This window comes from Melanerpes formicivorus, unplaced genomic scaffold, assembly GCF_026170545.1.
Source record: "Melanerpes formicivorus ecotype bairdi unplaced genomic scaffold, bMelFor1.0.p_v2 SCAF_20, whole genome shotgun sequence".
NCBI lineage: Eukaryota > Metazoa > Chordata > Aves > Piciformes > Picidae > Melanerpes > Melanerpes formicivorus.
Window position 1 is genome coordinate 443,112 of NW_027142372.1, and position 26,858 is coordinate 469,969.

A 26,858-nucleotide genomic window follows, 5' to 3' on the forward strand; every position below is an offset into this window, starting at 1 on the left:
CTGTCTTATTACTCTGTCAGCTGCAATAATCAAATGCCCATGTTAAAAGGGCATTTACTCCTTATATACCAGCCAGCTCACACCACCCCTCACTGCCTCACCTCACTGCAGTGATCACACCTAGCCACAAGCTCTTGCATAAGTCAAGTATCTCCCTTTTAAATCTGGTAGGGATAAACCAAACTCTTCCCTGTGCTCCTCTGCACAAACCTCCCACATGTCTTTCTGCAAACACACAGAGTTTTGATGCATATTTAATTCTCTTCTTGTACAACAGGGAATGAACAGATAGCAGCTCTTGGGATTTTAGCTAGGAGCTAAAACTAAATTGCTTTTCAGGGTGGAGGGAGGTCCAGGGACTGGACCCATTGTGTCTTTTCCCCATAACAATATTATCTCACAGCAAAGCAGCTCCCTCCTTGCAGGATCTTAAGTCATTTAATGAAAGCACCTTCAAGTTGTTCCCCATCTAAGGGCAAGTTTTGGCTCAGAACAGTTGTTCAGCTCTCTGCAAGCACAGGCAGAAAACACCCATCAACACATATTGCTCCTCACGTGCCCAGTGTCCATGCTTGTGTCCAGTCCTTCAGGAATCAAAGGACTAATATTCACAGATCAGCTCTGTTTTCCAAGATTACCAAGAGGTGGATCCTCACACATCACATAGCTGTGATTATTTTTATGCTCTTCTTTGTGAAAGTGCCCCAAAATCTGGTGGGACTTACCATGCTGACTTGCACACTAGTATCACATCTGCTCTAAAAATCTCTCGGCCACAGAAACAACAAAGCCTTTTCTGAGGGCTGGAGCCTGTAAACTGCAGGGCACTGGTAAGTTACTGCAGTTAGATGGTACTGGCAGGAGAAATGGAAAGACTGACAGAAGTTCAATCAAGACATGTGAAACATGAACGTACAGACTTACCATTTTTGTCAGCTCTTCGGAAAATCTGGAATTGAAAGAGAGAGAGAAAGGTTTTTACTATGATGTTGTTCAGCTTCAAAGGGTGAAGCTCTTGGCACCAGGATGATGTTCAATCCTATGCACAAGGCGGGACCCCTCACCCCAACCCCACAAGAGCCAATTCAGGTGCTTTTCTGAGCTCACCCTTCCCCAGACTCAGCCCGGGAGCCTCAGAGCCACATGACAGAATATCACCGGGGTAGAATGTGAGCATGGTTGCCTTTGGAACAACTGGTGAAAAGAAGCTAGCTATCAAAATGAAGATTATATTAGATGCTCTCAGGAGGTCCAGCATCTCTCTTGCAGAAGTAAGTAGAAAACATGGCACTAACACAAGAAAAACAGCCATTAAAACAATTTCCACCAGCAGTGCAGCCAACCCAGCTAATTTCTCTGTCATCAATAATATCTCTTAAACCACGTTTCACAGTTCTGTGCTTCTGCAACAAGTCCTTTACAATATTTATTATTATTATTAAAGCAGGTTTCCTGTGTGGGAAGGAGTCTATATCTGGACTTAAAACTACAGCATGGTAGAACAGCCCACAGAGAGGAATCAAATAGCCCTTTCAGAAGTGGGGGGGATTCATCCTAGGGTGCTGAGAGAGCTGGCAGATGAGCTAGCCAAGCCACTATCCGTCATTTTCCAGCAGTCCTGGCTCACTGGAGAGGTCCCAGAGGACTGGAAGCTGGCCAACGTTGTGCCCATCCACAAGAAGGGTCGGTTGGATGAGCCAGGGAATTATAGGCCTTCAGCTTGACCTCAGTGCCAGGCAAGATCATGGAACAGGTCATCCTGAGTGCAATCACACAGCACTTACAGGATGGCCAAGGGATCAGGCCAGCCAGCATGGATTTAGGAAGGGCAGGTCCTGCCTGACCAACCTGATCTCCTTCTATAATCAGGTGACTGCCTGGTGGATGTGGGGCAGGCTGTGGATGTGGTCTACCTGGACCTCAGCAAGGCCTTTGACACCGTCCCCCATAGCAAACTGCTGACCAAGCTGTCAGCCCATGGCTTGGATGGGAGCACACTGCGATGGGTTAGGAACTGGCTGGATGGCCAAGCCCAGAGAGTGGTGGTGAATGGTGCCACATCCAGCTGGTGGCCAGTCACTAGTGGTGTGCCCCAAGGATCAGTGCTGGGCCCCATGCCCTTTAACATCTTTATTGATGATCTGGATGAGGGCACTGAGTCCATTATCAGTAAATTTGCTGATGACACCAAGCTGGGGGCAGGAGTTGATCTGCTGGAGGGTAGAGAGGCTCTCCAGAGGGACCTCGACAGGCTGGACAGATGGGCAGAGTCCAACAACATGAGATTTTTATTCTAAATAAGTAAAATGCAATAAAGTGTAGTACAGGAGCATTTGTCAGGGAGGAAAGCAGCAACAACCACCATGATTTTTCTGCCTAGTCGCATCTGAGGAATAGTCCCCTGAAACAATGCAATTAATAGCAAAAGCCTTGTGCAAGGGTTGAAAATTGTATAGGTTTTTCTGCCAAAAATAGCCCCTAGCACAGGTTTGGCCATAAATTACTCCCCCCCCCCCCCCAAAAAAAAAAATCACATGCTGATAAACCAGGCAGAAAAAGAGAGAGCATTCTCATCATCTCTTCAGGCCTGACCCTATTAATTTAAGCAAGAGCAGAGATTTTTGGCTGCACAAAGAAATTTCCCTGCGGAGGGAATAAAAGCACCAACAGGACAGATCAGAGTCAGCCATGAAATGGAATCTCTTCTTTTCTGGGTCATAAAATCATTACCCAAAAAAAAGATGTATATGCCAGAAGAGAAGCTGCTGCATGGAACAAGAAACCCAAGAGACAAAACCGAATTGCAGAATGTGGTATTTAAGCAAATATGACTTAATTAAAGAATATTAATCTTTCCTCTGGCCATATTTCCTCCAAGGCTGCAGAGGGCAAAGTCAAAGCTGGACTTTCTGGTGTACTTCAGCAGAGGCAAACACCCTCTGCTTAGGGCAAACCCAAAGGGTAGGAATTACAGTCCCAGCATCAACAGATGATCATCAAAGCCCTACAATGATGACAGCTTGTGATGAGTCCAGAATTGCTTTATTTCTTGGGCTGACTTTCATTTTGTTTTAGGCCAACTGGGAGAATCCTACCCATCCCCATATGTGTGGACATCATTGAGGTTAAATATGAGTTTGGAAAGGCCAGGCAGTCATAGCTAGTCTGTGGGAAGAAAGAATAAAGTCAGGCAGGACCCCAGCAAGCCCTGTGGCTTTGGTACACATCACTGAGCCGTGACTAATACACCCTGCCAAGAGGATGAAATAGCTCTCTTTTCATGGTTTGGACACCCCAATTCCTCATGAGCACCTCCAGACAAGGTGCTGCTTATTCCTGGGCTTTTTATTCCATTGCCACATCCTTTTCCTACTGCTTTCACTGTTTTGACACAAAGACATCAAGCCTAACCAAGAAACAGTGATGTCTGTTTTAATGTCCTGTGGCAGATGGCCACCACTCTAGGCACAGTTGGCAGAGGGAGAATGGAAAGAAAAAAGAAAAGAAGAAAAAGATAAAATGTAACTTCAACTAGGAGAAAGGCTCAGTCTGCAGCACTCTGCTCTGCAGAGCCACCAACCTTGCAATGAATAGTTGGAGCAAGAGGGGGGGGGGGGAAAAAGAAATGGAAAAAAATGTTGATAAATGGAAGTATTTCTGTCCAGACTCACTAAGTGAACTTTTTAGGGCTTTAACTCTTCCAGATGCTCCTAGAAAGTATGACTGCTTGTGAATGAACACGTTGATGGAAGATCTCATCAGCTGTTTTACCTACCAAGTTTTATTCTACTGGACCAAGCTGTTTAGTTTTTATTGCTAATGAGCAAGATTTATTCTTTCAAGTTAATTGGACCCTCTTAAATGTGCACACACACAGAAATTTAAAACAAGACACCTGGAGGGAAAGCAATTTTAGATAAAGTCATCTGCCAGCAGAGGCAGGCAGTACATCAAGGCAGGAACACTGGAGGCTGGGGGAGACATAATATACACCGTGATAGATTGGTAATGCAGCCAAATGTGCTGCTTCTGTGAAGACCCAGGATTTATGCTCTCACTCAGAAAACAAGGGTGCCCTCCCACACACAACAAGAAGATGCCCTCCATTCATATCTTGAGTTAGCTGATGTGGTGTGCTTTCACAGAATTACAGAATTATAGGGGTTGGAAGAGGGCTTCTGGAGTTTGCCTAGTCCAAAGCAGGTTCACCTAGGACAGGCCATGCAGGAATGCATAACCTGTGTCCTGGTTTTCTGAAGGAAAAGTGTAAGATCTGGTGATGGAAAACCCCTCACAGCTCCCCTATAGGCCAGTGGGGCAGCACAGTACCAGACCCCCAAGAAGCTTAGGGAAGGAAAGCTCCAATGAGTTGCAGGAAGAAGGGGAGATAAAGAAGGATTCTGCATCACCTCCAGCACAGAAGCTGTGAAGCTGGCCCATCTCTCAGTTGCTCTCTGCAGGCTTGCAGAACTCCATTACTGCTGTTTTCAGCAGCCAAGTCACTTAGACTTAGGGTAGCAAAATGAGGAGGTCAATGACAATGGAAGTCATTAAATATTGATGGAGAAACACCCTGTCCTGCCAGGCCCTCAGCAGTGATTGGCTGCCTCTGCCTCCACCACAGCCCAGTATGGTCCCCAGTGGCCAAGGGCTTTAGAAACAGGAGCCGGCAGCACCGCAGAGCCTGAGCTGGGATGCTCTTTCCACTTCATCACCCCATCACCCCCAGTTCTCCAACCTCAGAGCAATGCACTACTTTTAGATGGTAAATGAGAAATTATCCCATCCCAAAAGTACTGAAGCAACCATCTCCCCCTTGAGCCATGCTTTAAACCTAATCAGCAAGTCTCCTGAAGCACAGGGTGAGCCCCCAGGACGCCCACAATGCAGAAACAGATCAACCCATTTAATCAGATTTACCAAGGCAATGCATGCAGCCTGCTGTCTGCAGCTTACTTGTTCCATTCACCAGGTGTTTAGATGAGTAGAAACTCCATTTTCTTCAGGACAAGGAGCCTCAGTCAAGATTTCCAAGAGCTTTTAAAAAATGTACATTTCTGCTGCACTCTCAAATGGCTACTGCAGATATTGGGCTGGCAGAAGCAAGCAATTCCAAAAGCTGGTGGTAATAATAAAATGGAAAACAAATTGATGGCTTCAAATTTAAACATTCAGTTCTGCCTTCCCAAAGCTCCTGGATGAGAATGTGTGATGCTGGAGGCTGCTTAATGGAGGCTTTCTCTGAGACTTTATTAAATTCACTCCCTAACAAGCCCAAGAATTATTACAGGCTTTGTAGAGTTTATTATCCTTTCAGCAGGTTAATATGATGCTGAATGCAGCTGAGCTAGAACTGTCTTTTCCATCATGATCTTGATGCAGAACTGAAGACAAACAAAAATCTAAGTCTCCCAGGTGAGGAAAGTGTATGGGTGAAGAAAGCATCCAGATAGCCAGACACACCTACAAACTGAATTCACCTGCTCAATGTGCTCCTACATTCCTGTTCTTCCTCTCCATTCCTCTCCCTGCAAGTCTCAACACCTAATTTGGAGACAAGACAAGGATTTATATCATGTGTGATGGCCTTTAGCTCTCTAATCCAAGCTACTATTAGGAATTTCCTCTCCTACAGCCTCTCTGTGCTGCTCTTTCCAGCACTAATGTGAGAAAATAATGACCCAAAGCTTTGCCACTTTGGACTGCATCATTAAACATCATCAGGCTAATGAGCTTTCCCCCTGCAAGGAGAAAGGTTTGATTCAGGTGATTCAGTAACAAATATTCCAATGGCATGGAAATACTCTCCCTGGATGGGAGAGTGGCTTCTCTTCCAAAGCAAGGATGTTAGAGAACTCCAGGTTTCATGGTATTTTTCCCACTCCAAAGCTTCCCCCAGAGAACAGCAGGTAACACCACATCCTAGACTCTCCTTTCACTCTCACCTTCTCCTTCGTCTAGATGTCCTAAATAAAAGTTGCATGAGATAGGGAAGAGTTGCATTTGATGTTACCACCTACACAGCACTAGGAGTTACTTTCCCATCAGCACTGGCCCTGGGTACAGCTCCAGTTCAAGAGCTCACTTACAGAGCTCTGAAGAGGATGAATTTTTCCACATGATTATGTATCTTGAAGTGAGAATTTGTGAATGCACAGAGCCCAGCTAGCCCCTGTCCCTGATTTTCAGCTGCCCCCTGCCAGCATGGCTCAAGGGGACAATTTCAAACTATGGATTTCATGTAGAGAGGATGAAGGAGGAAAAAAATAGTTCTCCCAGTTCACTCAGAGAAGTGAGGAAGTAAATGAGGACACAAGAAGGGAAGTGAACCAATCTTAAAAACAGAAGGGAACAAGTTAAAGCAGAAGGGGACAGAGAAAGGATCCCTGTGACTGCAATAGCTTTGTTCATTTGTGTTGCACTGGAAACTTCATCACTGACAAAGCAGCCAGCAAACTGTGCCAGTTCTTAGATCTACATTTGGGGACATACCCTTGGCATAAACTAAATCCTCTGCATCTCCTGTCCAAACACCTCGCTCAGTCCTCTGGGGCTGAAGAAGTGCAAATTAGATTTGATCGTGTAGGAGAGGGTGCAGGAGGAGTCATAAGCAGAAGAGTTGGATTTGAAATGAGAAATGATCTTTCTGACCTTGTTGAAGAAGGTAGAAAAGGGATCTAAAATGAATGACACTGCTTTACACAGGGGTATTCAAAACAAAGCCCAGAAGCAATGAATTACTGGCAAACCCAGAAAGGCAGCAGAGATGTCACCACCCCTTGGAAATCACAGTGCTACCACAGGGATGCTGTCTCATACCCGAGGCTGGCCCTTATTTTAGATCTCAAGTAGGAGATGAGGTCTGCAGTGGGCTCTCCCTGGTGTAAACCAAATGTGGCATCTCTGCTTGCTGCTGCTGTTACTGACCAGGTTTTACCCAAGCTGGAGCTCACACTATGGTCAACATAGGTTTCTGACAGTGACACAAAGATAGGAAGAAATGAGTAAGGATAACTAGTCAGGACTGAAGTGCTCCCAGAAAGAGCCGATACCTCTCTGGTATTGGTCTGTGTGTGGACTCATTCACACTCAGTAAATATGATCTGATACAGGTTTACATACACACACAGATGCTATATTCTCCTTTCCATAACTCCTGTGAGGTTTTGTTCTGGGCTGGAAATGTCAGTCATGACATGTGGATTTAAGCAGGACTCAGATAGTTTCAGCTTCCTTTTAATAATCATAGAATTGTCAGGGCTGGAAGGGATCTCAAGGATCATCTAGTTCAAACCTCCCTGCCATGGGCAAGGACACCTCACACTAGATCACATTGCTCAGAGCTCCATGCAACCTGGCCTTAAAAACCTCCAGGGATGGGGTTTTGACCTCCTGAGTGCAGATTGAAGCCCAGGGCACCTTCAAGCAGTCCAGACAGCAGAGAAGGAAGGTAGCGTTACCACAACCTCACATCATAAACAGCAGATAGACACTAGTCAGCTACAGCAGATCACACATGCTGCCAACCCTGAGCTTGTGGCTCTCACAGATGGAGCAGCCATGTGCCATCCAGACCCAGGGAACAGCCACCTTGAGACAGACACCCAAGGGCAAGCAGAGGATGGGTACAAATCCTTTGCTCCACCCCAGCCCCTTCTGCTGATTCGAGTGATGTTGAAAGAGCTGACCATTAAATGCAAAGTGATGTTTTCCAGGTTCCTAGACCGACACATCACCTCTGAAGAGTGTCTGTCACTCCCTAGTCTGTTTTACTTGCTGCCTATTTTAGGCAATGGACTTAATTATCTTCTTCATTCATTTTCTTCCAGGGTTTAGTTGATCTGTAGTTTTAACTGCTGTTTTACCCTTGGAAGCCTATGATTTTGAACTCAACTAGTAAACATGAGTCAACCTTTTTTTATTCCCTTACCTAAAATGACACAGGCAAACTGAAAGAACAATGCTGAAACACTAGCTCAAGGTTAAGATTTATCCTCCAAGTGCCAGCAGCCAGGCTGAAGGAGGCTTTTCTGCCCCTCTGCTCTACCCTGGTGAGGCCACATCTGGAGTATTGTGTCCATTTCTGGGCTGCCCAGTTCAAGAGCAACAGGGAACTACTGGAGAAAGTTCAACAGAGCCTATGAGGATAATTAAAGGGAATAGAGCATCTCCCTTATAAGGAAAGGCTGAGAGACCTGGGCTGTTTACCCTGGAGAAGAGAAGGTTGAGAGGGGATGTGATCATTGCTTACAAATACCTTAAGGGTGTCAAGAAGATGGGGCCAGTCTCTTTTCACTGGTGCCCAGTGATGGAACAAGGGACAACAGATACAAACTGGAACCCAGGAAGTCAGAATAGAATAAACCAGGTTAGAAGAGACCTTCAAGATCATCACGTCCAACCTATCATCCAACACCACCTAATCAACTAAACCATGCAACCAAGCACCCTATCAAGTCTCCTCCTGATCACCTCCAATGATGGTGACTCCACCACCTTCCTGGGCAGCCCATTCCAATGGGCAATCACTCTCTTTGTGTAGAACTTCTTCCTAACCTCCAGCCAGTTTTGCCTCAAGGTGAGGAAAAGAATCATTGCTGTGAGGTTGAAAGAGTACTGGAACAGGCTAGCCAGAGAGGTTGTGCAGTCTCTTTCTCTTTTCAAGACTCACCTCAACGTACTCCTATGTTGCTTGCCATAGGAGAACCTGCTTTGGCAATGGGGTTGGGCTAGGTGATCTCCAGAGGTCCCTTCCAATCCCTACTATTCTGTGATGGTAGAGACACCTGACTCCCTTTCTGTATTTTGTTCTTCCTCAGCCTTGTTTCATTTCTCTGGTGGAAAGGGCATGAAGAACTTTGTACTGACCCAGCAACTACCCCCATGATCTGGAGGAGTCAGAACATGCACACTGGGGATGGTCAAGACAAAAGAAAGCCAGAAGAGAGAAGAAAGAAAAAGTGACTATGTGACTTTATCCAACATTCATAACCAAACACAAGCATGCCCCTCCTCCCCCAGCCCCAGTGAACTGCCCACACAGCACAGCAGCTCACACAAACCTGTTGGCTAAATATACAACCTCCTAGGTCTTTGAATTCATCCACACCCACCAAAGAGCTGCACTGCTGCCTGGCTGGAACTTGCTGCCTCCCCAGCACATCCAAGTAATGAAACATATGAATGAGTTAATTGGAAACTTTCCTGCTAATGTGTGAAAATTAACCTAAATGCATGTTCCTGTCTTTAGGCTTTGTATGAAAGGAGAGGGTCTCCCAGTGCACTTGAGGAGCCTATTACAGTGAAGCCACGGCTTCAATTGGTGGTTCAATTGTAGCTGGAGGAAAAGAAAAGAGTGAAATTATTTCTAAGGGAGGAGGGAAATAACTTCAAACCTTACATTTCCAGCATCCATTTCTACTTTCAGTAGGTGAGAAAGGGCTCCTGGTCCCATTGTGACAGGAAAAAAAAGATCAGGAGCTGCACAGCCGGCTCTATTGTACTTCCCACCCAGCAAGCCATTCTGAAAGTTCATGGCTCATTTTCTCAGCTCAGACCTCAAAGTGGTGGTGGGGGGGGGAAAAAAATCTATTTAAAGATGGTAAAATTGAACAGAAAAGATACCATTATTGCTGAAAAACCAGTCCTAACTCAAGAACCTTTTGTACAAACTTAGCATTGTTTCCCAGTGTAATTTCTGCTCTGAAGTTCAGATTCCAGATTGTTGTAAAATGTTTGTAACTTCAGGGGAGGTAAAGAAAAAAAAACCAGCAAAACAAAGCAAAAAAAATTGAAAACAACAACAAAAACCTCACACCATCCTAAACAAAATACTCAAACAACTCAAAGGACATAGGGGCCCTAGTTGGATTTGTCCTTTCAGTTTCTCCATGCAGCAGCATTTCCCACAACCCCACTGCTCTCCATCTGCCAGCCCATCTCACCAGGCAGGACCATCCATCAAGGTTTCTGCTCCCCAGTCTGCTTTTGGTACCTCAGTAGACCCAGACACAGTGGTTCATTCTGGGCCCAGAAGTACCTAACAGGCCAGGGTGCTCAGAGCTGTAATGAGGCTTGGGCTCACCAGCCCATGCCAATGCCCACCAAGGACGTGGGAGAAGATTTACCAAATTCTTTAGAAGACATGAAGGTGTGCCTGGAAAAGCTACTACTGCCTAACTCCAAGGAGTCTGGAGGAGAGCATGAGTTATCCTTTACTACAGCAAATGCCTCAGCAGTTTATTTTTGCATTCACTACTTTGGGGTTTTTTAAAGCTTGGAGATAGTAAAGCAGAGGGTCTATGTGTTTAATTACTAGATGCTGCATAATGACTGTGTTGTTACATCCTTTGCGCTCCGGTTGATTCCACCCCACTGTCCCAGTTCATTTAAGTGCCTATAGCCTCGTTAGCTCCCTAATCAAGACGTCTGTAAATACCACAGCGCAGGCACTAAGCACACCCCTGCCTGTCCCCGCCAAACCTGGGTAGAATAGAATAGAATAGAATAGAACAGAACAGAACAGAAGCGAACCAAACCCCGGGTCACACACACCCACAGGTATCCGGAACCACGCTGCCCAGCTCCTGCTAACACAGACCCTTACAACTTCAGGGACTGGGGTACAGAATGCGGGCTAAATGCAAGACCCAGGCTGCACCTTCATGCCTCACCACTTTTGGGGGTGCAGGACCCACGAAAGAGGGTACAGAATCCACACTGTACTTCTGTGCCCAGCCGTCCAGGAGATGTGGGACCGAGGTGCACCTTATTCCCACCTGTCCCAGAGCGTGCAGGGCAAGGAGATGCAGGCTGCACCCCTAGTGCCCACTCAGTTTAGAGGGTGCAAGAGCTGGACAAGTGAGTGCAGGATTCGAATTGCTATCCCATTCCTGAAAAGATATGGGGCACCTTATCTGCAAAAGGGTTGCCAGATCTGGGCACCACTGCACCCAGCCTGCCGGGAGATGCAGGACTTGGGCTGTCCCCCTCATCCACAACCGGCCAAGGAATAACCCTGATGTCAAGCCGGTTGCGGGGTGCAGGATCTGGCAACGAGGGTGTAGGAACCACAGTGCACTCTCGTGAGCTGATCAAGGGGACACAGGAGCCGCGGTGCAGTCTTTTACTCAGCCGGGCCGGGAGGGGCTGGACCCGAGAATGCAAGACACAGGAAATCACACCGACTCCGTGCTGGTGGGATGGGTGCGGGACCCTGGTAAGGGGCATGCAGGACCCCGGCAAAGAGGGGATACAGGCTCCCGGGCAGAGAGGGTTTGTTCAGTTGGGGGTTGCAGGACAAGTACAAGTACGAGCAGGATGGGATTGAGCCCAACATTATCAGGATTAAGGACCTACAGTGCAACCCCATCCCCACTGGTCCAGGGGATGCAGGACCGGGAAAAGGGGTTGCAGGACCCGGGTACAACCCGCCCCCAGCCGGTGCAGGAATGCAGGATCCGAGGAATAACCCCGACTCCAAAACGGTGCAGTATTCGGGCAGGGAGGAAGGCAGCAGGGAGGGGGGCAGCAGCCGGCGTGCCACCAGCCGGGCCCCGGGGTGCGGGACGCGGGGACCACTCACTCACATCGAGGATGACGGAGGTGCCCTTCCTCTGCTCGGCGGCGGCTCCCGAGCTGAGCAGCTCCCTCTCGGTGAGGCTCTTGTCGCCCATCCTGGCCCCGACCCAGCGCAGCAGCCCGTCCAGCCCCCGGAGCGCCGGCGGCGGCTTGCGCAGCAGCCTCTGCACACCGGCCCGGCAGTACCGCGCTGCCTGCTCGCACATCGCTCAGCCCGGCCTCATGCCGGAGCTGGGGGCTCCCCCCTCCTCCCACCTCCTACTCCTCCCCCTCCTTCTCACACCGCGGGCAGCGGGCGGAACCGGGCGGCAGGAGGACACCTGCCCGAAGAGTAAGTGAGGTATTTTTGGTTGGGTGGAGATCAACCTAGAGTAGCCTCATACAGCCTCAACACAAAACACCCTTCTTATTTTGGGGGTTTGTGTGTTTTTAACCTAAAAAGAGCATTCCTCTCACATGCCCTCTTCCCTCTGCAGCCTCCCTAACCCCACAACAGATTCTAGCAGCTCCTGCAAGGACAGCAGTGAATGAATTTCTTGCTAGGAAATAAAACTTGCCCCTGACCCCCCAACCCCTACTCCAGAAAGTCTCTATATAATGACAAGCCAGTGATTCCAGCTGGGATATTGCAGCATTCCTGGCTACAGAGCTAACACAGTGCTCACCTGGGCAGGTATTTCTAATTTCTAATCATGTGTGATTCTCCTTTGTGTTTCTTCTGTGCTCAACTACACTCAACCACTCAAGATCTACATCTGCACCTTCACACGTGAGGAAATGCTCCCAGTTTGAGTTCAGACTCAGAAAGGCATCAAAGCCAGAAACCTCAGACCTAGACCCTCTTGGAGGGTCTTATCAGTGAAGGCTTCAGTGAGGACAGGAAGGTTGTTGAAGGCTGGGAGAGATCAGACCTATTCTCCTCACTATCAGCTCCAAGACAGAAACTCGAAGATCCCAAGAAAAGGCTATTGCCATCCAGTTTCAAGTCTGGTCTCAGCCCAGCAGTTTTTCCTGCCTGATGCATGGGATGCTCAGGAAAAAGCATCGCTTCACCACCATCAGTGGTGATGTTTGCTCTACAGGCTTTCATAGAAAGCTTATCCAGGTGTTGTGCTCTGCATTCTCCAGCAGCTTCTGGAAAAGCCTTTGGAGCAGAAGCTCTAAACACGTGCTGTAATTTGAGATGAGAAGCCACCTAAAGAATCCAAGGGCTTCTCTGAAAGACAGGTCCAAGAGAGAGCAGAAGTCCTGCCTGCACCCTGGCATGGCAGGCAGGGAGCAGCTTTCATCTCCCTTTTGAATCCTGCCTTCTCCCTCCTGCCCCTCTGCACATAGCAGGGAGCTTGATTTAATTAAAATCTTCCAACAGGCGGGACCTGCAGCCTCACTTAGTGCAAAATGTCACATACAACTTACTAATGTTTCCTAATGACCCAGGGCTTGAGGCTAATCCAATGGTTCTGTGGCAGGAAGAAGAAATGGCAACCCTGTTACAGAGGTGGCAGTTATGCAGAGCAGCAGGCTCCAGCCCAGGCTGGAGGCTGAAAGGTTGCTTCAGTCCCTGCATTAATTTCTGTTCATTAAAAGGCAACATGTGCTCACCAGGGGACTTTATAAGGGATCGATATGACAGCTGGAAAATGCCACACTGTCAACACCACCCAGGGAACACAGCAGTCTGAACTGAAGGAGACCCGAGGAGACCACACACGCCTGCAATGTATGTTAACTCCTGAAAACACAACAAACCCTCCCTCCTCTGCAAGCTGAGGGGTGAAGAACTCATGGTTTGGGGGACACACTCAATAAAGGGCTGAGTCCACTTCAGGTATTGAGAACTGGGAGTTCTGCTCCAGGTCCTGCTGTGGATCAGAATCTTAAACCCCAAAGGATATTGTAGTTCTGTTATTATGAGTTGCAGGGATACAGGGAAGCAGAAGGTAAAACCCCTTCTGCTGATGGTTGATAAATACATTCTGGTGATGGTTTGGTTTGTTTTGGTGGCTTTCAGCCTCTTTGGTTGGGTGTTAAGGGGAAATTACCCAGCTCTGCATTTAACACCCAAACTGTCATACCTGGGCTTACAATTACAGGCCATGGACTTGATAGAGCTTGGGATTGTGTGGCTGCAGGGAATAGATAATGGCACACTTTTCTTGCATGTTGGTTACTCTCAAGAGTGTTGACATAAAGCAGGCCAAAATATTTTTTTTCACACATGTAATCTAGGTCAGAACTATTAAGGGCCCTTGGAATAAGCTAATCCATTTCTTGTGACCTTTCCAAATTACCCTTGTTTCTCATGCCTGGTAGATCTCCCATCAGAGATATGAGATATCAGAGATATGATCTAACAGTTCACAAAGCACAGAAATGGGGAATTGCAGAGTTTCATAAGCCTGTGTGTGGGCATGAACACCAATTAAAAATCAACTGAGTTATTGCACCTAGATAAAGTAAAGCCTTTCTTATTGCTGACCTCGTGTTCTTCCCATAAAAATGTTAATTTACATGATTTTTAATGCACAAAAGTGCCTGTAGATGTATTGAAATTGGACCTATTGAGCTGCTTCATAGCAGAAGAAAGAAGAGAAAGACTGGCATTTTTCCTATTGCTCATGCCCTTCACAATTAATTACTACAGCAATATCATACAATCAATAAGGTTGGAAAAGACCTCAGAGATCATCAAGTCCAACCTATCACCCAACATCTCATGGCTAACTAAACCATGGCACCAAGTGCCACGTGCCAATCCTTTTTTGAACACCTCCAGTGATGGTGACTCCACCACCTCCCTGGGCAGCACATTCCAATGGCCAATTACTCTTTCTGGGAAGAACTTTCTCCTCACCTCCAGCCTAAACCTCCCCAGCACAGCTTGACACTGTGTCCTCTTGTTCTGGTGCTGGGTGCCTGGGAGAAGAGACCAACCCCCACCTGACTACAACCTACCTTCAGGTAGTGGTAGAGAGCAATAAGGTCTCCCCTGAGCCTCCTCTTCTCCAAGCTAAACAACCCCAGCTCCCTCAGCCTCTCCTCACAGGGCTGTGCTCCAGACCTCTCATCATCTGGATCATCTGGGACCTTCCTTTGCCCAGTAGATCCCACCTCTGATCACATTTGTGGGAGAACAAGAAGATTTCCCCAGTAAAGCAGCTTTCAATGTACGATGGACTCCCTCTGCAGTACCCCACAGAAGCAGAATAGAATAGAATAGAATAGAATAGAATAGAATAGAATAGAATAGAATAGAATAGAATAGAATAGAATAGAATAGAATAGAATAGAATAGACCAGACCAGGTTGGAAGAGACCTTCAAGATCATCGCGTCCAACCTATCACCCAACACCCCCTAATCAACTAACCCATGGCACCAAGCACCCTATCAAGTCTCCTCCTGAACACCTCCAGTGACGGCGACTCCACCACCTCCCTGGGCAGTTCATTCCAATGGGCAATCACTCTCTCTGTGTAAAACTTCCTCCTGACCTCCAGCCTGAACTTCCCCTGGTGCAGCCTGAGACTGTGTCCTCTTGTTCTGGTGCTGGCTGCCTGGGAGAAGAGACCAACCTCTGCCTGTTTACAACCCCCCTTCAGGTAGTTGTAGAGAGCAATAAGGTCACCCCTGAGTCTCCTCCTCTCCAGGCTGGCCAGAGGCTGGGCAGGGTCTCCAGGCACAGCCAGGGTATGGATAGGACACTGGCTGAGAGCTGCCTGAGGGGATGTTCACTTTAAAGGAATAGAAAAGAAACCTTGCTGATTCTTAAACATATTTAGCCCATGGCTAAACACAAGGAGGTGTTTCAGAAGGGCACACTGACTGTGTATCTCTTTGCATGCAGCATTGCTCTTTGTCCTCAAAGCAAGAAGAAGCCACAGGACATGAGAAATTTTGGCACAAAACCTGTGCTGAAAGAGACTTGAATCTACAAGCCAGGCTTGCTTCACACAACCCCAGCACCACACTGGAGCCTGAGGGTGGGAGCAGCCCTGACCTGCTCTGTGGGTGGCCAGAAGAAAACTCGGATGTGGAAAATGCCAGAGGAGCCTGGCACACTGTGCTGCACTCAGGAGCCCCTCAAGCAGCTGCCAGGTGGCACCTGACCCACTCTGGGGACACTCAGGACCAGAAGTTCCATGTAGCTCCAGGGCTTGCTGGTGTAGTTACCTACACAGGTGGAGGTGCTTCTACATGGGATGCCCAGCGGTGAGGAGGTATTGCCACAAGCACGCATCATAGACGAGGACCTGGACAGGTCAGTGGCTAGTGGTGTTCCCCAGGGGAACAAGACTGGGTCCAGTCTTGTTCAACATCTTCATCAACGACCTGGATGAAGGGATGGAGTGGACCCTCAGCAAATTTGCTGATGATACAAAACTGGGAGGGAGTAACTAGAACCCCAGCAGGCCCCAGGGTTCTACTTGGTTTCCATGAATCCACAAGTATCCCTGCTTCCTTCCAGTGGGCTCCTGGGTCTCTGGAAGCATCAATTTAGTAACACACTCAAGGCCACTCCTTACTGCTCCAACACCAGGCACATTCATTTTTCCCACAACACTTAAGTTGTCCTTATTTGCTGTGGGGAAATTATTTATATCTTGCACCTCTTCAGCAATTGTTCACCAAGAGTTTGGGTGAGTGACAGCTTCCATTTCTCCAGGCCTGCTCATGGCTGGGCACACCCGAAAAAATCCTCCAAAGTCACTTCATGAGCACATTATTTGGTTTCCTGGCTGTGAAGTTATTTTCAAATGCTGCTGTGTTTGCCACTTTAGGATCAAACTCATGTAATTTAATGGGTTTCACCGAGACAACAACAGGCCTGCAAAGCAGCTATTGATTTCCCACCACGAAGGGTTGCTCTTGAAAGAATTTAATGGGGTCACCATTAAGCAGCTTCAAGCTGCAGGTGCTGGGATGCACAGATGAGAGCTCACTGGGATCTCACCAAAAACATCCCCTCAGAGCAAGGCACCTGGCATCCCCAGGGAAGCATGAAGGTGAGCAGAGAAACAAGAGCCTCTCCCCCACAAAGTAGCCTTCATCTTGCAAAAGCAGAGCTGGGAAGGGGCCACCAGCATCCCGTGGAAGTGTCACACCTGCAGCCCGTGTGGCACGGGAGGGCTGCCTGCCTGCAGCACGGCATGCAAGGACATCTAGTGCCTGATGCTGAGGCTGCAAGGAGGCTTGTGGTAAAGCACAGTTTTCTGGTCATTTATCTTCTCACAGCAATCAAAAGCCTCCGTGGGCCCAGCACCAACGGTGCTCTGAGATCAGGGTCCTGCAAGGCTCTGACATGCCTTTCAGCTGTTTGTGACACCTGGGGCTTCATCTCCTGAGCTGGAGCTCCCCAACAGCCCATGTCCCCTCGCCTGAAGCAGCTCCTCTCACAAGTACAGTGTGGGCCATTTCAGACCATTTCCCCAGCTGGGCTTCATGGGGTAATGAAGGTAAAGCAGCGTGACTGATGAGAATATGAGTTTTGTGTCTCTACTTACTATCAATGCCCACCTTTCTACCCCTCTGTTTTGTGAGCTTAAAATCAGAATCACAGAATCATAGCATCCTGGTTTGGAAGGAACCAAAAGCACAGCTTGGACAAGATGGCCCAGCACCCTGTCCAGATGAATATTAAAAGAGTGCCATGTTGGGGACTCCACCACTTCTCTGGGGAAATTAGTCCAATGACTGTTTGTCTTTGCTGTGAAACATTTCCCTCATGTGTCTAAGCAGAATCTCCCAGGAGCAACTTGTACCCATCAACCTTCATCTTTTTCATGTAACTCCTTGTAAAAAGGGACTCTCTATCTGCCTTGTAGCCACTCTTTAAACACTTCTCAGAGTCCAGCACAAATCCAGTTTCCTAACCAATCTGGGGGTGGAACTGATCTGCATTGCAAGAAACCAATCTTGTCTTTGAAGGACTGACTCTCATCCAAGCTTTCCAGAGCCAAAGTGGTGCATTCAGGCTGCTTGGGAACAAAAGCAGGGCTGGTCAAGCCCTTGTACAAGCAGAAACACCATATTTCTGAAGATAATCTAAGCTATGTGCTGTTGAGGAAGATGGACAATTAAGATTTCAAAACCACATCATGAGGCTAAAAGGTCAGAGCATCACACATGGACATGTGGATACACCAGTGGTTTGGGCACAAAGGATGTTTGCATGGTACTTGTGCTGCAGAGCCCTGGGACATAGGATGGCAGCAGAGGTCAGTGGCCTGGCACACTGCAGCTGAGGTCAGGAACTCATTGCACCAAGGTATTACCAGCAGATGACTCTGCCCAAGGTGCTACTAGCAGATGACTGCCCCCCTCAGGCAGTAGCCCTCACTCTATGAAATAGATTTGGCTTAAATGAGACTTGGAGAAGATGGTTGGAGGTAGGGAAAGTCCTACTGGTCCATGCAGAGAACCTGAAATAATGATGGTTATGGGATGTCTTAATCTATCCCACCCCCACAGGTGTTACTTCATCTTTTAAGGGACCTTGACTCTACAAAACTGGACCTGTCTCAAAGCAAGCTTAACAGACTGTTCATCTGGGTGCTGCTGAGCATTGCAGTCAGGAGATGGAGCTGTGCTGCTGTGGACCCGTCAGGGAAGGCTGAAAGTCTGTCTTCCACCAGACCTTGCAGCGTAACTTTGCGTTTCCTAAATGGAATATTGATGTCAAGAGATTTTGTTGAGTGCATCAACATTTTTCAAGTTGTCTCCTCCTTTCTCCTTGGAAGTATAAAACCCACAGCTGTTCACAGAATTGGTGCAAGTGTATGAACAACTTTGGGACCCCTGAAAGTCTTTTTTTTTACCCAGTTGGCCCCCCCTGTCTTGGTGCTGCCCTACTTGCACAAAGCCTCTGTGTGACACCTCGGCACACCCAGGCATCTGTCCATCTTTCCCCATCCCACCCCATCTCTTTACTGAAATGAAGGAAGCAGAGAAACATAGAATAGGTTTGGTTGCAAAAAACCTCTAAGATCACTGAGTCCAGCCATCAGCCTAACATCACCACGGCCACTAAACCATGTCTCATGTGCCATGGCCACATGTTTCTTGACCACTTCCAGGGACAGTGACTCCACCACCTCAGCCTGTTCCAATGCCTGACCACTCTTTCAGTAGAGACATTATTCCTAATATCCAGCCTAAACCTCCCCATGGCACAACTTGAGGTCATGTCCTCTTGAAAGAGCCCAGCTCTGACCTTTCTACCACCAACTGCACCTCCAAGTCACACGCACCCGGGCTTTAACACCTTAATTGGGGATTGAATCATACTTTTGGAAACTCAAAGCTCTTCCATGGCAAAACCTGTCCTGACAGCTTTACCATCCTATGCAAGTCCAGATTGGTGCTTCAGGACTGGCAAGACAGCTTGCCACCTCCCTGGAGACGTGTCTGTACAGTCCATAACCAGATAATTACATAACACAGTGTCCAAACTATCGTGATGGAGATCTCCACATTGTTTCTGTACAAACACCTTGGCAAACCCCAGGCTCTCTGCTTCTGCTGCCAGGTCAATGTGCAGAGCACTCAGTTCTATGACAAACAGCATCTTTTGGGGATTCTCAGGCATGGAATTCCAGAGAAACCCCTCTTCTAGCACCAGCAGTGGGTATGCAAAGGGGTTTACCCTCCCTCTGCTACTTAGTGATTTCAGAGAGCAGGACACACAGCGGCAATTAAACTCCAGGTAACTCCAGCTTTGTAACTTCTGGAAGAATATGGACAAAATATCCAAAGTTAATCAAAAATCCAAGTGGTAAAAGACCTATTTGTGATGTATATCCAATAATGCCTTCATTCTTAATTTCTAGGTGTACCCTATGGCCTATATATTTCAGAAGGAGACAATGTATGAGGTGCATTGGAAAAATTATTAAGCTAATCACTTAGCACATGGAAATGAGAGAAATAGATAAATGAAACTAGGTAAAGGACTCCCAGGCCACCCAGGTTCTCTGAGTTCATTGCAGAAAGCTGTGGCTCAAAAGCAGAGGTTTCATTCAGGGGTTCCTCAGCACCAACTCTCAAATGATAGAAAGCCATTTTTCATGATGGGCATCCAGGAAGCACAAGCATCATGTGGGATGTCAGGTGCCAGGACACAAGGCTCTCAGCTGTCAGATCAATCATCGGCTTTGTTCAGCTGTCCCTTTGGGAAGATTGGGGCAGAGAGGCTGCATTGAATAGCAGAATAAAGCTTATGTGCATCACTGCAGCAATACAGTAATGTGAAATTGCAACTAGATAAATTACCTGAATTTCTGGTTTTCTTCCAGGCAGAGAAACAGTGCTCAGGAGTTTCATCTATGGGTTGTTTCAGATTCTTATTTGGGTTCCCCTCATTTCTGGGCAGTTTTAGGGCAATTGTTCCAATGCACCTCACCTGCTCTCTCCAGAATTAATCTGGTGCCTTGCAATAATGTGTCTGATGGTTTCTCTATCAGGTGCACATTCTGAGTCACAGCAGATTTACTGCTTCACCTTTGCCTCCAGGATTATGGCAAGTGACTCCAGAAGGCCATTACAGACTTGAAAACCATTCCAGCTCCAGCAGGCAGATTCTCCATGCAGCGTTCCTGTCCTGCTGTATATTCTTTATGGCAGTGAAGCATTTCTAGCTATTAGTCACAAACCTGCAACAAAACCTAAAAATAACCCCAGAGCTGTTTATTTTATAGCATTACAGGGCACACCTTTCATGTCCTACTGCAAACATCAACCACATAAAGTCTTTGACTACAGCAGGGAGATGTGAGTCTCTGAACAACCTTTTCTGAGTGGTGTGGGCATAGTTTGGGAGGCAAAAGGACACCAGGGATGACAGCCTGAGGAGAGGTGGAGCTGGACTGGTGAAGCACAGAGCCTTGTGAACAGCACCCGAGTGCCTGTGGGGCCCCTGAGCAAGGCCATCCAGCCTGGCATGGCTGTGCCAACCATGTATTGCTGGGACTAATCTCGTTGCTAGGAAATTCAGGGATCAGGGAGATAAATTATCAGTAAGTGCCAGAGTCATTTGGCTGGAATTACAACTTGTCCCATGTCATGGTCCTGAAGTGGCTAGAGATAAAGTCCCTGCAGGTAGCCATCTGGGATTTTGGGAAACAGCCATCTGGGCGTTGCTGGATGCTAGCCCATACCTTCCCCCAGCCCTAGTTTATGGCTCTTACTCAGATTGTGTTGTGTCAGCAAGCTACACACTGGCAATCATGATATCTCCCACAGCAAAACTGTCTCCTGCACCCCCAGTCACAGACACCAATGCTCATCTGCCCTAGCAGGCTGCAGAAAAGCACTAGATGGAACATATGAAAGTTTGGCTAACAGAATAGTCCCATATGTTGCTAAGCTAAGAAGAGGTTTTTTGTGATGGAGTTATGACAACATAACTCCTCATGCATTCATCCTCCTCCTGAATGACTTGCTGCTCATGCTTGAGCCCTCACGATAGTTCACATGCCAACATTGTAAACACCACTCACAACACACTTATGTAACAGCCTGGCCCAGTGTCAACCACAGAATGTCTAGAAGTATGGGTAGTGCCCTCCTGCTCTGACAGCCAGATTAGATACTGACAGGAGGCCTTACTTGTGGCTGCTCCCTCAACAAATAAACAGTGCTTTCCTTTCATATTTACTGAAATACAAGCAGCAGCTTGTACTGCTGAGTGTTTAGGTTTGCAGTCATGGTAGGAGGTAAGCTAGGCTCAGTGGTCCCACCCTGGGTGAACAGGCTGTGATAAATCCAACACTGTGCTTCCTCAATCAGCATGAGGATGCTCAACTGAGCCCCGTGCTGCTGGGGCTGTTGGTGTGACCTCTTCAGGTTATGCTAGCTGAAAACAGAAGAGCTGTAAAGAAAAAGGCATCACCTGTGGCTCCCATGAAGGCTGGTTTGAACACACCAGTCTGAGCACACTATCTTTACATGATGAAGAACAGCAAAGTATCTAAAATTTCCTGAAAAACCCAGCAGAGAGTATCTGTGCCTCTGAAAACACAGCAGAGGGTACCAGTCCTTCTGAAAACCCGGAAGAGTCCAGCTTGGCCTCTTCATCCCAGGGCTGCATGGGGCTGGTGAATAGCATTCAGACATGCCTAGAAAATGTCTGCTTTAAATAAAAGTAATAATCTCACTCCTCCACTCATCTAAAGCACAGCCTGAAGCACACACCCCGTGTCCAGCTAGTTTCTGTCTCAGTGCCAGCAGAGCCGCATGTGGAAGCATCCCTAAAAAGACATCAGTGGCTGCAGAGGTGGCAGCACACCACCATGCTGCATACCACCACCTTCAGATCTTCCAGTCCAACTCCAAGAATGTTTTCCTCAGATAGTTCACTTTCTATAAGCTTGTCTCCTTCTGGCTTTTTACATCCTTGCTGTCCTGTTGAAACCTTTCCTTCGGCTCCCTGCTCTGGACAACTGAACGAGGCACTGTCCATGTCAAATCCTTCCTGAAGACAGGTTGACTGCCTACCTGCAGCCACTGTATGGATTATGTAGCCAAATTTGCCTGGCAGTCAGATTTCCTGGGTGAACTGTTTATTGAGGCATAAAACAAGCAGCAGTTTTGAGGCATGATCAAGTGCCTCCAGAGACCAGAGCTATCTGCATGGATGGTGAAAGGAATTGCTTGATACGGACTCAAAACTGTCATAAATGACAGCTGAGGACAAGAGCCCAGATTCCTTGTGGGATCTGGGGAGAAATCAAAGGATGCAAGCTGAGAAATTACATGGAGAAATCAAGGCTCTTGGGTCCCCTGTGATCTGTTTAGGCAGCCTGCTCTGAGTGTATTAAATTAAAGACTGACAGCATGAGGTAACCATACCAAGCACACCACATCTCCATGCATAAACAGCTGCACTCTGAGCTCAAACACAAACTGTGCTGAATTTCCATCAGCAAAGAGCCTGATGCTACATCATGAGATAGAAGAGACGTGTTACAGAGCCTGAAGCATCCATCCCATAATCTGCTGCCTTGGACTAGCCCTGGTCTGTGAGGATCAAGATTTCCTTGGTGGTCTTGTCTTTGGAAGCAGCAGTGAACATCAGAACAGCATCCCATAAGAACAGCCATATCACCATTCAGCTCTTCCCTGTGCTCACTTGAATACACATCATCAGTCACAATCCTTCTCACTGAGCGTTTTCCATGTCACATCAACTTCAAAGTAGTAAATGATCCATGAAATATCATCCTGACAAACATGAATGTATTGGGGAATCAGAGGATAAGGAAGTCACATTTCCATGTGGAAAATCGTTAGTATGAGTTCCTTCACCAAGCAGGGGCTGTTAGGACCTTTTAGCCTTGGAAAGAGTGAGAATTTGGGGCTTAGCCTTTCACCCCCTAACAGAAAGAGCCCTTTTATCCCATGCATTTCCCTTCTCTTGTCAGGGCAGTATTGAAAGTCTGTTGGGACTGCTCATGTGAAGTACTGGGGAAAGATGGTTCATGCATAATGATATTCAGCCAAGAGCAGGACTTTATTGTTTCAGCTGTGGGATTGCTTCCAAAACCCCTTAATTTTCCTCACCTAATGCTGGGAAAGTGGTGCATGCTCCACTGGCTACTGGGACCTGCTCCAGTGGAGCCACATCACTTCCCCTGCAGCTAGCTGTTTCCCAGCACATGGATGGAGGAGTATCCATTACGTGGTTTAAAAGAAGGGGGGGATAGCCTTGTGGTGGAAAGGGTATGAGGAAGGTCAGAGGGGACAGGCAGCCTGGGAACAGGCAATTCTACCTCCCTTTGATTTGCTTTCCTTTGTTGCAGGGTGAGAACACTGCACTTGGCCAGCTCTCCTGTTATGTCATATCCAGATGACTCAATGAATGAGGTATTTGGAGGGTTACATCAGACAGATAGCATTTGTTTACACAACTTTAGCTTTTTCTCAGACACTTCCCCATCTCCCTGAAGCATATTTACATAAATATTTATATTTTCAGGAATATGAACTTATATCAGCCTCAGGGTGACAGTGATCTTAACCACTACATGGAATAAGGGCTTGCTGCTCACCTCTGCAGCATTGCCCACGAGGGTTTGGTTTTTTTCACTTCTTACAAACACTAGTTAACCAAAACCTGAATTATGTAGGGGGAGGGGGGGGAGGGGGGGAAATGTTCTGGTGAAACACAAATCCTTAGCCTTGGGATGGAGGTGCCAGCCAAAAAACGGAGCCAAAAATCCACTCTAAAATCCCCTGGTTACAACATGAACTGCAATGGCAGGGTGCCGTGACTGAGGCTCTGCTGTAAATCCCCAACCAAACTCTGGTTTCTGTCTCTAACAAAAAAATTCCAAAGGCCTTGCTTCCAGCTCTATGTAAAACAGAAGGAGGATTTTAAAGCTTAGATTTTCAGGGGAGAAAACCTTCTTGCTGTTGCACAGCAGATCAGGTCAATCTATGGCAGAGGCTGCATGCTGCCTGCTGTAACACGCTGCCTTAAGCCATCCTATTTTCACTCCAGCCAGCAAAAATGCTGCCAGTTGTTCCTGCTCCTGCGAAATCTCTCCTGCTTAAACACTCTGTGCAAGTGCACTATGGGGGATGAGGTGTGGTTTTTGTGAATAGGTTACTTCAGGCAGTGTCAATCACGTGTAATTCATTCACACACACCACCAACCTTCCCTCTCACTGCTCGCGGGTCTTACTACACATTAATTACCTTTATTTCCTGGGCAGCTGCCAGAGATGCTGTGACAAGTGCAGTGGTTACAGGAAAACTGTTTCAGAACCCCTGTGAAAGGGAGTGTGGCAAACAGGTCCTGGAAAAAGCTCAGGGAAAGCTTTGATTGCAACATCTGAGCTTGGAATTGGTGCTCCCATTGCAGTGCTCAGGGCAGGCTCTTCCTAGCCATGCCAAGACCATCCTTCCCATCCAGCTGCAGGAAAACTGCTGGGGAGTGGATGCCCTGTATCTCCAGTTTTCCACACAAAAAGTCAGACTGTCCCAAACCTCTCCCTTCCACAGAGCACCCAGACCTGTGGATGGCTGCCAGCTGTGGGCAGAGCTGCCACCCACGACCCTCGTGGGAGCAAGCCCACAGCGTAACCCAGCATAACCCACTTGCAAAGCATCAGATGAAATCCCTGTAGCCCCAAGCCAGGACATGTCAGCATCATCTGGACTACTTCTTTCCCAGGCTGCATACATTTGATACAACAGTAAATCCAACACTGGCATCCCAGCAAACAGATTAAAAGAAGAAAAGAAGAAAATTCAGCTGCACAGCACAAGGGAGTCACATAGCACAAACCAGTTCAAATGTGCTTAGAAATGGCACTGTCAAGTTAATTTTGTGCAAGAAGACCATCTTCTTTTTTGTAGCTGCTGTTGCAGTTTGGAAAGGAAAACCTCTCACTCCTTCACATCATGATGTCTGCCAGCTGTACTCTTTTCTGCTTGGCTGGACAAGGCCATACAGCCTGTGTACCCCCTTTGGTTCCTGAGCAGTATGCCCTGAGAGTTTTTCAACTACCTGAAAGGTGGTTGTAGCCAGGAAGGGGTTGTTCTCTTCTCTCTAGCAACCAGAACCAGAACAAGAGGACACAGTCTCAAGCTGCACCAGGGGAAGTTTAGGCTGGAGGTGAGGAGAAAGTTCTTCATGGAGAGAGTAATTTGTCATTGAAACGTGCTGCCCAGGGAAGTGGTGGAGTCACCATCCCTGGAGGTATTCAAGAAGGCATTGGATGTGGCACTTGGTGCCATGGTCTAGTCATGAGGTCTTTGGTGACAGGTTGGACTCGATGATCTTTGAGGTCTCTTCCAACCTTAGTGATACTGTGATACTGTGAGAGGGCTGGGTTGAATTCAGCACATCCCATGCTGCTCCCAGCACTGCAGCCTCTGGAGCATCCACATTCATCATCCTGCTACTCAGTTTTGCTAGCCCTTAATATTTAAACTGAAAAGTCAGGATAAAAGGAGGATTTTTGTTTTCTGACATACAACTTCCCTGGCTTTTTCAGCTGAGAGAACTATCAGTCAGTTTATTATCTCTGGAAGCCCTCAGAGTCCCTGAGCCTTCTGCTGACTCCCTGTTACGGTAACACTGGGTAACGCAGGTATTGGTGCCAAGCTGCAAATGAGGTTTGCTCCTCTGGGCCAGCTCTCAAAAGGGATGAATAGCTGAGGCCTCAAAATGTGTCTGTGGTCTCATAAAAAAAAAAAAAAAAAAAGCACAACTCTCCTGGTTTTCTATTTCCTTGCCATTAAAGGAATAATTTGCCCTTCGCTTGTCCTCTGGTAAAAGTTTGCCTCTCTGGCAAAAGGTTCTGTGGCCTATAAAAGGATAATTCAGATGTGGAAACTTAACCAGTGTGATACCCTCAGACCTGCAGTTGGTCAGCAACAGTAACCCTGCCTGCTTGGCCCCTGATGAACTCTGCTATTTCACCCAGCAAACCTCCTCTGCCCTGGCCTTCTCTAACCACAAGGCCAAACCAGCTCCATTTATCCCTGGAGATAGCTGAGCTGTAATCAAACACTCAACCCAGCTGAGTGGGGACCGCAGCATTTTGGAGCTGCTTCCCAGATCACAAAGGTGGTTCCTGCAGTTATTTCGTCAGTCCCTTCACTTCCAGTGAGGCTGGGATGTGGAAATTCACCTGCAGGGTAAATATCTTAAATAAATAGTGTTTTTCACCTTGCAGACCAGGCTTCCCTGCTGACAGTGATACTGGTTGTGGAGCAGAGCCACACTCTCCATCCACTCGTGTTGCCTCAGGATTCCCCTCTTTTCCCTCGGTTCCAACTTGCTGTGGTGTAACCATAAAATCAAGCAGAATTGTCAACAGTGCTTCCAAGAAATGAATGCAACCAGCAAAAGTTGGCCTGGAAAACAAAATCTATTCTGCTTCCTTTACAGGAAGTTTGTGAGAGCTGCCTGCTCTGCCTCTCCTCAGACAGGCTCCCTTAAATTGATACTTAGTAGGTCCTGCTTCTCTGAGCCAAGCTTTGTGCTGTGGGTGTCCACAGGGATTAGAAGGACACATTCATACAGCCACAGGCAGGAATGCCGTCAGACACTTTCCTTCCCATGCCTGGGCAGAATCTTTCTGTCTCTGAGCTGTACAGCATAGGATCCAGGTTCTCAGGGCTTGGTCCCTAAGGACTGCAAAGGAAACTTCCTGGGCAGCTTCCCAGGCTCTAGCAGAAGGCAGTATCCAGCCAACAACAGCAACACAATTTGTGCTTCCTTTTCACAGAATCACAATTTACAGAATTGTCTACATTGGAAAAGACTT

The 26,858-nt window shown here is 47.5% G+C and overlaps 1 protein-coding gene across 2 annotated transcripts in view; it reads right to left on the minus strand.

The window, feature by feature from the left end:
• Positions 1-11,815, minus strand: part of NECAB2 (N-terminal EF-hand calcium binding protein 2) — a 103,200-nt gene extending 91,385 nt beyond the window's left edge. Inside the window, exons 1-2 of one of the 2 annotated variants that reach the window (XM_068150457.1) lie at positions 11,589-11,815; positions 925-949 (exon numbers count right to left, since the gene is read on the minus strand). In XM_068150457.1, coding sequence (XP_068006558.1) covers positions 925-949; positions 11,589-11,786 — 223 coding nt within the window. In that variant the 5' untranslated portion in view covers positions 11,787-11,815. The remainder of the gene's footprint in view (positions 1-924; positions 950-11,588) is intronic. The other variant, XM_068150458.1, reaches the window with a different exon arrangement.
• Positions 11,816-26,858: the final 15,043 nt, after the last annotated feature.